This window comes from Notothenia rossii (assembly GCF_949606895.1).
Source record: "Notothenia rossii genome assembly, chromosome: 11".
NCBI classification, from domain to species: domain Eukaryota; kingdom Metazoa; phylum Chordata; class Actinopteri; order Perciformes; family Nototheniidae; genus Notothenia; species Notothenia rossii.
This window is the reverse complement of record NC_136910.1, coordinates 53,002,542-53,015,717: the sequence shown is the minus strand read 5'-3', so window position 1 is coordinate 53,015,717 and position 13,176 is coordinate 53,002,542. Positions and strand designations below refer to the sequence as shown.

Below are 13,176 nucleotides of genomic sequence, written 5' to 3'. Positions count from 1 at the left end.
GGCCTGATTGCCTTCACAAACATAAATTACAGCATATCTTGTCATGATGTCTCCTTGGGGGGAAGTGTCCTCTAACAATAATGTCCATACAGAGGACATATGGTCTTACATGTTACTTAATGGCCTGGTTACTCGATGTACATGCGGTACTCCTGTTAAAAACGGGTTTCACTCCCAATTTACGGCCACTTTGGGATTGTTCCTTCGGGTCAAACTAGGGCTGTCCCTGTATCATTTCTATTATCTGTTTTGGACATGCAGTTCTGCCTTTAATAGCCATGATAGTAACTAAGAGTGAATTTAACGCGACGTAGTGTAAAGAGTGACAATTTATGCGTAAAGGGGGGGACTTTTACCAATGTATTTCCCATGAAGGCTAAAAATTGTGTATTATTTCAGTCAACAAACTCTGCCATCTTATTTAAATTGAAATATATTTTAAAATACATTTTACAGTACATTTTGCTCTGGTAATCCACTGGAAATCCACCCCTCTGCTGGGATCAGGATAATCCAGTTTTTTGGGATCAAACTGATCCCAATCCTGTGTTGTCGGTTTGAACTACCCGTTTTGAAGATTCGATCCAGATTAAAGCTTGGATTGGATTTCCTGATCTGATCGGATATCAAAGTGATCCTAATCCTGTTTTTTGGTTTTGAACTACCCAAAATCCAAATCTGATCTAATCAGATAGGGATTAAAAGTGTTGAACTCCTGGGCCCTGGATATCAGGATAACCATTGGTAGGTACAGTATGTGCATTGTGTCACCTGGATACAGTCATAAAAGCATTGCTTCATGCTGCTTGTGGTCAAAAACTACACCGGGTACCCTTACACTTTGACTTTTTTGAAGTGTAAACAAACGAAAAAGTCCTTGATGAGTCCTGTCTAGTATGAATACAGCAAACTGATCACAATGATGGAGTAAAGGCAATTTCAACTTAGCATTGGAAAACTTCTGAAATACTTTAACTCTGGCATTGGCTAAATGATTAATTGGACCTATTCCACAGTGAAAGATTCAGGTAAGCCCTTTAAAAAATATATGATTTTAGGAAAACTTCCATCCTTTCTAACAAGAACTCTCATTATCACAGAGTCTCTGAATGAGGTCTTCATGGCCCCACTCGGGTAATAACCCAAAGGCGAGCCAGGTCCAAATCATTCAGTCTATCATCACAGAAGGGAAATATTCTTTTTGAGGCACAGGGAAACAGAGTTCCAGATAAATAAAAAGGTATTTCTGCTCACTGATGCTTGTTAAAGTCGGAGCCTGCTGTGAGTGTTGTTGTCTCTATCTGTGTCTGTTTGGGTTCACCACATTTTGGATCAGAGACCTGTACTACGAATCCAGTTCAACATACCCTGGATATGTTTAAGTTATGTGGCTTAACTAACCCAAAACAAACGCAATCTCACTAAGCGGTCCTACGACGCTGGTTATCAACTCGCCTAGGTAACTCAAGCCAGGGTTTCTCTGTCCGGCTGAGTGTGCGTTCACGTGAAAGGGGCGGGGCTTGCAACATTTGACCAATCACAAACATGGACAAGCGTACTGACAGCGCAGCGTCATACTTCCTGAATGAAAAGAAAACTATAATATTAGACAAATATGAAGAAGTTAAACTTTAAACATCCATGACTTAAAGGTGGGGTCGGTAAGTTTGAGAAACCGGCTCGAGATACACTTTTTGTTATATTCCATGGAATGCTCTTAACATCCCGATAGCAATGAATATCTGAAGTGCTTTGACAAAAAATCCATAAAAATCAGTGGAAGCCGTAGTACTGTAAAAAGCATGACCAATCATCTGAGCCGGCCCGGCTAAAATAACTGGATGGCCTACCTGCCTGTCAGCCTTCCATCTGCACAAACTTATCTCGTGCCCTCATTGGTCATGTGCACGTTCGTGTGTGTTCGAGGAGGGGCTCTGTAAGGAAGAGGCAGATTTTTTCCGGCTGTGTATTTTCAAATTCTAGCGCACTCGAGCTGGCTTCTCCAAAATGTCCTACCCCACCTTTAAACACTTTATCCAGGATAAAAGCCACATAGTTGCACCTGCAAGGTGAATACAGCTGGTCAAAAAAAGTGTTTGAATGCGTACATTAACAGGTTTGTGATATCACTGCCCCCGTGCCCCGTCTAAGACACGATTGGATCTGACTTTAATTACATTTGACTCGAGTGTTTCGTCAACTTAATGTGTTGTTTAAAATAATACTTCGGCATACAGTATGTGACACTGTAAGTGTTGCACGGCCAGATACGGCTCAAGAAGCTGACTCAGATAAGGAAATATATGATACATTATGATGTGATATGAATGATAATGGGACACATCGAAGTCTGCACTCACAGTCCCGCGGACTGTACGTAATGTTACTTTGATCCGGTTACTTTATGCTGTGGCAGATATTTAAGTAAGCTTTCTTAACGCTAATGTTATAATAGTCAGATTGCTCTGAAGATGGGAGGTGACATTCTATTAATTTTCAAGTTCACACAGTAAATTGATTTTTGCCGGCCGTCTTTCCCGCAACGGCAGTTTTTCTGTATTTCCTTTATCCTGTAATATGACTTGATCGCTTTAAACTCCGCACACTGAGCTCTGATTGGTCAGCAGGCGGTGCTTTCACTGAGTTGATCTCTGGTCTCATCATCCTCTGGGTGGAGTCGATGGGTTATCACTATTAAATGATGTTTCTGTTATGTATAAAGAATGAATATGGAGCAGTAAATAAAGACATAGCTTGGGTTTGTTTTGGGCGTGACAGCGTGCGAAACATAATGTTGCGGTAGGAAACTTTGCAAATGTTTTTCTGGTGATCATTAATCATTAGGTTTGGTTATTCTGAGAACCCCTGCTGCTACCCTCCTTCTCTGTAACCCTATCTCCTCTTTCGGTTTCAACCTCACTTTAGGCTACTAGGGTGTGTGTGAGAAATACAGGTCATTTAATCTGGAGCATCCTGTTTATAACGTGATCACAATTTTGGATTAATTTCCTTATTAAGGCCCCTTATTTTGGTTGATATGGAGGGCACAAATACAACTTTTTCTCACACGTCTAATACCCGCGCTCAAGTCACCATTGAGTGCTGACTAAATCCAATATACAGTAAATAAGCCCTGGCTCTCGGTTTGTGTTTTAATTCATCCCAAAAGTATTGGATGGGTTTCAGGTCAGGAATCTGTGCAGCCAATCAAGTTCTACCACAGCAAATGGGAAAACCATTTGGTTATGGACCTGTTTTTGAGCACCTTTGCCACTTGGTTCAAATAAGAAGAAGAAGAAGAAGAAGAAGATTCAACTTATTGTCATTATGTAGTACAGGTACTATGTAACGAAACGGTTTATCTACATTTGACCCATCCTAGTGTTAGGAGCAGTGGGCTGCCATTATGTACGGCGCCCGGGGAGCAGTGTAGGGAACGGTGCCTTGCTCAGGGACATCTCGGTAGCACTTGGTCTTTCCGGGACTTAAACTGGTGACCTTCCAGTTGCCAAGCCAAGTCCCTATAGACTTCGCCACCACCACCCAAATCCAGCCTGTGGTCCCTTTACACGTTTCATCCCCCCTCGATCACCCCCTTTTTAAATCTAAATAAATATCTCTAATAACGCTTAAACTGACCCAAATATAAACTCTAAATGTTTTTGTTTATTTCAGTTATGGATGTAAAGGAAATAGTAGCATGTCAAGTCTGAGCTGATTGAGCGTGATCAGTAGAGTCAGAGCTACGAGACAGTAGATAGACAGTGATAATGTATGCGTAAAGGGGGGGGGGGGGGGTCGGATGGTTTGTAATAAACACAGGACTTTTACCAACATAATTTTGTTGCATTAGACTAGCCAACTAGTACCATAATGTATGTATCTTACGTTATAAACATAACATGCTTAAATGACATCATATATGTCACATAACTTTAACCAAGTGTTCTTCTGATATCTCATCTGCAGATATCTTTTGGAAAAGAATTGATTTTGTGTTTTCAAGTTTTCTGATGAAATTACAATCTCTGTTTTAACACCAAAGTAAAACAGGACTAGTATACACAACTTAATAATACAATGTGGAATGGACAGTGTACAAATCTTCGGTATTATGAGGTTGTGTACAACAATTCAACTCGTTTGTGTTGCGGTCAGTTGCTCCACTATAATGGCTAACCTTCATTGTTTGTATCCATGTTTACTTTGTAGTGTTTTGTTGTGTTTTACTACTTTACATTTGCTGGCGCATTGTTGCTTCTCACCTCCTGGATATCAGGAAGGATAACCATTGGTATGTACAGTATATGTGCATTGTGTCACCTGTGTATTTTCACTATTAAATGATGTTTCTGTTATGTATAAAGAATGAATATGGAGCAGTAAATAAAGACATAGCTTGGGTTTGTTTCGAGCGTGACAGCGTGCGAAACATAATGTTGCGGTAGGAAACTTTGCAAATGTTTTTCTGGTGGTCATTAATCATTAGGTTTGGTGATTCTGAGAACCCCTGCTGCTACCCTCCTTCTCTGTAACCCTATTTCCTCTTTCGGTTTCAACCTCACTTTAGGCTACTACGGTGTGTGTGAGAAATACAGGTCATTTAATCTGGAGCATCCTGTGTATAACGTGATCACAATTTTTGATTACTTTCCTTATTAAGGCCCCTTATTTTGGTTGACATGGAGGGAACAGTTAGAAGGAGAAGGATTGGATACCTTCCTACCTTTTGTTGTGTTGTTTATGTTTACTGAGGCAAACAGCACATCTCAGACCTCTGTGAGCAGTGCACAAACGTGTCTGATCACTGAGTCTGTGATGTGGCTTTTTTACTCAAACCCGCAGTACTGTATTTGGTTAGCACTTCCTGAGAGATACAATGACATTATACTGTAAATACTAACATGCTGCATTCTACTGCTTTGCATATGTATACGCGTCAACCCCGCTCTTATTCCCAGGACATCAAATAAAGCGCTTTCTCACACGTCTAATACCCGCGCTCAAGTCACCATTGAGTGCTGACTAAATCCAATATAAAGTAAATAAGCCCTTGCTCTCGGTTCGTGTTTTAATTCATCCCAAAGGTGTTGGATGGGTTTCAGGTCAGGAATCTGTGCAGCCAATCAAGTTCTACCACAGCAAACTGGGAAAGACATTTTGTTATGGACCTGTTTTTGAGCACCTTTGCCACTTGGTTCAAATCCAGCCTGTGGTCCCTTTACACGTTTCATCCCCCCTCGATCACCCCCTTTTTAAATCTAAATAAATATCTCTAATAATGCTTAAACTGACCCAAATATAAACTCTAAATGTTTTTGATTGTTTCAGTTATGTTGGATGTAAAGGAAATAGTAGCATGTCAAGTCTGAGCTGATTGAGCGTGATCAGTAGAGTCAGAGCTACGAGACATCCTAGCCTGAGGATGTGTGCTAGCTTGTTTTTTTAGTCCCATGCCTTTGACTTGTTTATGAGTTTAATGAGGAATATGTGTATGTGTGTGTGTGTGTGTGTGTGTGTTTGTGCGCCTGTTCTGCTAATTTAGAACCCCAGCACTAATACAGCAGCCATGTTTGACGGCGAGTGTCTCTGGCAGCCGTGATGACTTCATGTGTACCCCCTTCTGTCCTCATGTGCATTGTGGGAAATGCTCGCTCTCCTGACTCCCTCACAGCTGTCCACTCACATCATATAACGTCATGGCGATACGGCCCACCACCATTCACTAACATGAACACACACATGCACACACACTCCACAAACAGGATGTGGCAAACTGAAGCCCGTCTCGTGATTGGTCGCCTCGTTTCCTATTAGATGAGACGGTAGAAACGAGGTCTAATTGGCAATAAATGGTCTGTGTCTAATGATGAGGTCTGTTTTCCCACTGTGTGTGTTGTGTGTGTCGGCCTGCATATTAACACACTCCTAAATATAGAAAGATCATTTTTACATATTTCTCTGATGCATGATTTTTGCTATGTTTTGAGATACACTTACAGTAGACACTTATATAAAGACAATTCAGATACAATTATCTATTTTGACTCTTTATTTTAACATTGTCTTATCCATATACTGTATATTGTGTACAGAAGAGTATTAGGGCCAGGCCTGAGGGAAACAGTGAGAAAAGAAAGCCAAAATGTTGTGAATAAATTAAAACTTTAAGTATATTTAGATCAAATTGGATTTCTTATACCAATTCATATTGCTGATACTGAAAATTTGACTTTATTCTTGACCTTTTATTTTAAAAAAAAAACCTTTCTCCTTCTTTCTTCCTCAAACGGCCCCTAATAGGCTTCTGTAATGGTGCTATAGCACATTATCTGGAAATGAGTTTCAGACAAAGTTGTATCCAGATATGAAATACCTGGATAATGAGGTCACCTTACTTCATTGCAGTTAAAATCCTATCATTTGAACGTTGAAATGATGTGGTCCTGCTCACTGATTTTCCATTTAACCAGTTACCTCCTGAAACAAAAATATCAACCAAATCATCAACAGCTAATGTACAAATTGAAGTATCCACAGTAGTTTTCAAAAAGTCCCCTAATGGACCAATTTGGTAAAGAGGAAATGTTGAGACGGTTGTGGTACCAAGGAATCATCTTCCAGGGAACAGTGATGTCGGCACCAAAATCAATGGCAATCTGCTCGGTAGTTGCCAGCCAATCTACTGCTAAAAGTGCAAATTGTGTCCTTTGGGTGTGGGGTAAACAGCAGATCAATTACATTTGACATTGATGATAACCCAATAGGAACAGACAAACATTTGTGTGGATAAGAAAATAAGAAACAGGAAGCAACAAATATACCTTTTAAAGTGATTATGTGCCATTATGTTCTGTTCACTTTACATAATGGGTCCTGACATAATATCCTGATATGCAAAACCAAAAATGTTTTCTCAGTTCGAAATCTGCAAAAATCGCAGATCTGTTTAGATTGACAATAGTTTTTTCCAGATAATAGTGTTTATTAAAGAGTGTGATATTTCTTGTAGAGAAAATGATTACGACACATGCATTAGTTGTAGTTAGTGGAAGATGATCCTTCAGAACAAAGATGGCGGAGCATTTTAAAAGACGCTAATCACGCTAACACTCATTTTAGACCCCTGGCACTGACTGTGATAATTCTCACTCCTGTGCTGAAATGAAAGAAAAGGAAAAATACAAACTAACAGCACCAGCTCAACCAGTAGGAATTAAAATATCCTCTGGTAGGCACGTTTCAAATGTGAGGAGGATGTCACGCATGCAGAGAGACAGACAGTCCGCGAGCAGCTGCTGACGATCAGACAGAGCGGCAGATATTCAGGCAGGTTTTCAGGCAGGTTTTCAGCGCCATGTTCTCTCGTCTGTCCTCTGGGAGCCTCCGTCTCCTCTTACCAGGATGTGTGAAGAACTCAATCACAGCCCCCGGCCCCCAGCTGGGCAGGGTCGCACACTCGCAGTAATTAAACTACATCACTCAGCCTCAAGAGGAGGGCGCGCTGCCCCTCTCTTTTTCTCAGCTATACCGCTTTTTAACTCGGTTTGTTTTTCATTTCTGCTGTTTTCTGACCCTATGAAGTAATTAAGTAAGATTGTGGCTCTCTCTCTAATGTTGAAAAACCAGCACTTATACATCTCACAAATCTGTAGTTTTTTGTACGACTTAATAAAACAGGATAAAACTTCATGATTACTGAGCTTTAAATATGCCGTCAGTTTTTTTCTTTTTTACATTTTGACAGAGCCACTACTTCTGCAATGGTGTTATAGTTTCCTGACTGGAGGATTGAAGCCACCTACAGCTTATCTCCACCAACACCAAGTATTGCATTACGATAGTTACAAATCATTCATTTACATTTGTCGTTTTATGGTTAATATTTGCAATACCTGCCCAGTGGTACATTTATTTCCTAAAATGTCAAACCTTTCTTTCACATTTTAATAAAACAATAAGCTGTCCAAACAAGAAGTCCTGTCTTTCCCCCCTGAAACTTGTTATGTTAGTGGAGAGTTGCCAGTTTAAACACTCGTTAGCATCAGTATTCTACTTAGTTCTCTAGCTTTCCACCAGTCATTTTATTTTTTGCATGTATTTTTTCATAGATGAATAGAAAACCAGACCCGTGTGTTCCCTCCCACAGGTTGTGATGGGCAGCATGAGTCACTCTTATCTCTCAGTATTTTGCTGCCATTGTTTCTTCAAGGTTAAAATAGTTCACGTTCTATTTTTATTCCAGCGAGAAAAAGCTGAATCGCAGCTGGATATATATTTGATGAAGCACACAGGAAATGGGTTCTTTCTTGTGTGTGTATGTGTACACCAATTTGAAAATCACGTGTGTATGAATGTCTCTTAGTACATGTATTTGCCTATTTTATTTGTTCTCCAGAAAAGCTACCTGCTCAGACATCCTTTGGTGGTGGTACCTGTGTGTGATTAAACAAAGTGTGTGTGTGTGTGTGTGTGTGTGTGTGTGTGTGTGTGTGTGTGTGTGTGTGTGTGTGTGTGTGTGTGTGTGTGTGTGTGTGTGTGTGTGTGTGTGTGTGTGTGTGTGTGTGTGTGTGTGTGTGTGTGTGTGTGTGTGTGTGGATAACATCACCCTCCATATTTCCTGTGCCGGTGTCTGGCGCCCACATGGATATATTGTGCCGATGATATAGGGATATTAAAACTCATGGCTTCTTCTCCAGCCTGCCCGACTGTCTGTCTGCGGTCATCAAATCATCTCTTCTCAGGCAAACATGAACACACACACACAATGACACACATACATGTGCGCACTTAGCAGAACAAAGTGAGTTATTGATTGTTGAGGATATAAAACTGCACAGAGGGATGATTCATGTTTTATATCCCCTTCATTTTGCTCCTAAGACTCTTCCTGCTTGTCTTTCATTTGTCCACACCGTACCACCAGAGTATTATCTTGGTATCTAAGTGTTTTATTTTTATAATTCCCATTACACACTATTTACAGTAATTCTGAACTGTTTGTATTATACAAAGCAGGGTACCCGTTTCTCAGTGTTTTGGTAGGTTACCATGGTAGTGGCTCGCTGTATCCTAAGTGTTAATTAGGGTGCGGCTAAAAGGTATTCTGCTTGGTTGTTCAGTCTTTCCTTAGGTTGAATGCTTTGGGATGAAGGATGGGTCCATTATTCTAAGTTTCTCTACAGTTTTTATCAGTTTCTTCTACAAATGTTATTTTAAGAAATCTACATGATCTACTCCTCATGGCATAAATTGTATCACTCGTTAGTTAAAGGTCCCATGTCGGTTATTACCCATCCCCTTGTGTGTTATGTAGCTTTGTATGCATGTAAACAGTCTGCAGAGTCACAAACCCTCAATGTACACCCTGTAACGAGTAAAACTCTAACACAGAAAAGACCTGTCTATTCTGCCCCAGAACGCCTCGTTGAGGATTTCTCTTTTTCCATTGTTTACTTCTTGGGTGTAGTGACGTATTTCGGTTATAGTGACGTAACGTAGCCGTTATGTTTGGACCAATCCGCGGACTTCCTCACACAGACACACTCGGCGGGACGTTGCGAGGCTCGCTGCTGCGAGGAGCGGGACACTGTGAGCTAGCTCACTGGTGTGGCGTCGGCGAGACAGCGTGACACCGCGGAACTCAGCCTGGGCACACACACAAACTCCCAGCCAGGCTGCGGGTGTGTGTGTGTGTTCAGGCTGAGTTTTGCGGTGTCTCGCTGTCTCGCAGACGGCCAATGGGCTCACAGGGAGGGGGGGGGGCAGGAGCTCCAACAAGCCGTTTAGGACAGAGAGTGAATACACATACTATACAGAGATAATGTATGAGAAACCAATGTGAGTTTGGAAAATTGCAGAATATAAATGTATTTTAGTTTACCTCAACAATGGAATTATGATCAGTAGAAATGGCCATGTCATGGGACCTTGAAGCCTTTTTGGATTGTTTGCCACTGGGCAACTTTAATTGGAATGAATGGAGTCCCTCAATTCAATTCAATTCAATTCAAATGTATTTATATAGCCCAATATCACAAAACACATTTGTCTCAGAGAGCTTCACAACTCAACAAACTAAATGAATGATAATGTAAAAACAAGAAACGTATTTGAGAATATATTAAAATGACAAGATACATGTGAAAATACCTATGAATGGGTACAAAACACAATGACACAAATACAGTTGGAATACAATAATTAACATGAAGATGTTTAAAAGGGAGTTTATAACCAGTTGTAACTGTACGCTGTACTAAAGAGGAAAGTCTTCAGCCTAGTCTTATATGTGTGGACACGGTCTGACTCCCTAATCAATCAACTCTATATCCAGTTATCTTCATATAACAAATGGACACATATACAGTATTCTCTAAACGTGAGCATAAGGAGGCTGTATTGCATCTCAAAGTCTTTGGCAACTTGAACTGACAGCAGCTACTGGTATAGCATATTGGAGAGTCACAACCTACTTGATGTTCAGCATCATGGAGAGATGATGTTAATTTAAGTCTTTACAGCCCTCATCAATATTTCATCTTTTTGTCAGCTCTCTCACTTCCTATTCTTAAAGATGGGTTCCACTTCCAAACAGTTTGATAAATGGGTCTCACAATTTGTATGTTGAAGGGTAATAAGAAAATATTAAAATGGAACCTTTGGAAATCCATCACTGTCTGACAATTTGATTAATGCAAAGCCTGTGCATGAAATATATTTCAATATGCTGTATATCACATAGCAGCCACTTCCATCCCAGCAGTCTGATTTCACCCATAATGATAATTCCCACAGATGTGCTTTATCGGTTACCATGCCAACTGGTAACCAAGGAGCATTAAGCGACCTTTCTTGTTTTCCACTTTTTCTGTGTGTGTGTTTGGCATTTCAAACGTGTGAGTGTGTGCTACCCTCCGTATAAAAGCTATTGTACCCTTGAGGATTTTCTTACTGCTTGTACTCAACTCTTAACTCAGAGGTTTAAAAAACATACTCATTTGTGATTTTATGAATAATGTAATTTACACTGAAATGCGTTAAATCAGCAGTTTTTTGTTTAGCGGAGGGAAAACTAACAGCTGGCAATTTAGTCTAATAATCTATCCACTCTGACCTCTCAATCCATTACATGACTGCGGCATTATTCGTCGGATTGGACAAAATGAAAATTCATTTCATGTTTTTTTTCAAAATGATAATAAAAATAAATTATCCACCTTTTAAACATGTAAATCTACGCCTAATTAAACAAGGTGTGTCGGAATGGCCCTCGCTTTTTTCCAGATTCCAGAATTTTCCAGATCAATTATTATTCCCGGCTGCGCTTCTCTCCATGTAGCCTCGAGCACGTTGTTTTTTTTTTCTTAATGTTTCAGAGGAGCACTTAAGTCTCCTCCTCTGTGTACAGCCTGTAATGAGGGCTGCCAGCTGTGTCTCTGCGGCTCAAGCCACACACACGCACACACACACACACACACACACACACACACACACACACACACGCACACGCCACAGTATGTTACTCCTCCACTTGTACTGTAGGTGAAAGTGAAAGCAGATATAAACAGCGCATGATGTAATCGTCGTGTGTGTGTGTGTGTGTGTGTGTGTGTGTGTGTGTGTGTGTGTGTGTGTGTGTGTGTGTGTGTGTGTGTGTGTGTGTGTGTGTGTGTGTGTGTGTGTGTGTGTGTGTGTGTGTGTGTGTGTGTGTGTGTGTGTGTGTGTGTAAAAATGCTCATCTCTGTTTTATTTATTGCGAAATTCAATATATTGGTGTTTCGTAACCACTACTTTTTTTCTTTATAACTTGTCACTGGGCTCTGAAGAGTATGATTTGCATGTTTTAAATGAAACAGAAGCAAATGAAACAGGAAGTCATTGTTACTTGCAAATTATGCTGCGATTTTTGTAATGCTGCAGTGAAATGTTGTGTAACCGTCCATGTTTGTGTGTTTACAGAATCCTGGCCACGGTGGGCACAGACTTCGACCTGCGAACCCTGCGAGCAGTGAGAGTGCTGAGGCCCCTGAAACTGGTGTCGGGAATCCCCAGTAAGTCACTCAAAATCATACAAATATTTATACAATACGTGCACCATGGAAGATTGAGCTTGAACGAACTGTTGATTACTTCTTTACTTTATTTCCAACAGATCTAAACTAGTGTTGTCTTATTGGGAAGTTTGCAAGAGAAAACTGAATAACACTCACTACATATTTAATGAAGCATGGGTCTAAATTTCAAGCAGAGATTTATTTATTTTTTGCTCCATTAACATGTCTTAGTTCATAAACGATAAGAAAGACCACATCAAACTTACTCTATCTGAAGGTTGTTCCCAAATTCATCCAGAGTGAGCAAGTTAATGCCTCATTTTTAAATTGTATCATACAACTTGCCTTCATGTAAGAAATATCATTTTGATATTTATTAATTTAAAACGTCACCCTTTTCTGGGTTCTCCTCTTAAAGGCTTATTTGTGTTTATTACAACGTGTGTAGTTGGACCATTATGTCCATACAGTACAGTAGGTGTACTACCAGTTTATTGATAAGACATTGGAGTAGCATAATATCCCTCTAGTCCAGGGGTGGGGAACCTTTTTCCTCTCAAGGGCCATTTCAATTTTTACAACATCCTCCGAGGGCCGTACAAATGATTGACCTCAACGTCTGCTTAAAAAACTAAAATCACAGCCCATTCATTTCTCCTTTCTTTCATGCTGTGCAAAGAAAAAGCAACCTCTTAATCCAGATATTTGACCATGACCCGCGCATGCATGCACCGTTGCATGACCACCAAAACAGAAATATATGGACACAAGATGTGTGCAAATGTATTTAGTTTCATATCCATGTGGACATGATTTAAGTGGGGGGGGGGGGGGGGGATTTTTTTATTTTTAATAATAACTTTTTTTTACTGTCATATTAGTATTTTATACCTGTTTACTTTATTCTCTTATTTTTTTATAACTATAATGATCATATAAAGATGTGCCTTACCTCACTGGTTGGAGAAAAAGCTTCTTATATTCGTTAGCATAGCTAGCTAACCAGATGCTAAGAACAACAAAGTTATTGACTGTATGATCAGTATGACGGATGAACAGATCGCCACTGGGCTTACAACTAAAGACACAGCCACACAACAACTGCGGCATGTGTACGGCT

At 40.2% G+C, this 13,176-nt stretch overlaps 1 protein-coding gene across 1 annotated transcript in view; it reads left to right on the top strand.

Moving 5' to 3' along the window:
• The window catches only part of cacna1bb (calcium channel, voltage-dependent, N type, alpha 1B subunit, b), a 163,862-nt gene that overhangs the window by 45,685 nt on the left and 105,001 nt on the right, over positions 1 to 13,176 (top strand). Inside the window, exon 5 of the mRNA XM_079659968.1 lies at positions 11,962 to 12,053. Coding sequence (XP_079516094.1) covers positions 11,962 to 12,053 — 92 coding nt within the window. The remainder of the gene's footprint in view (positions 1 to 11,961; positions 12,054 to 13,176) is intronic.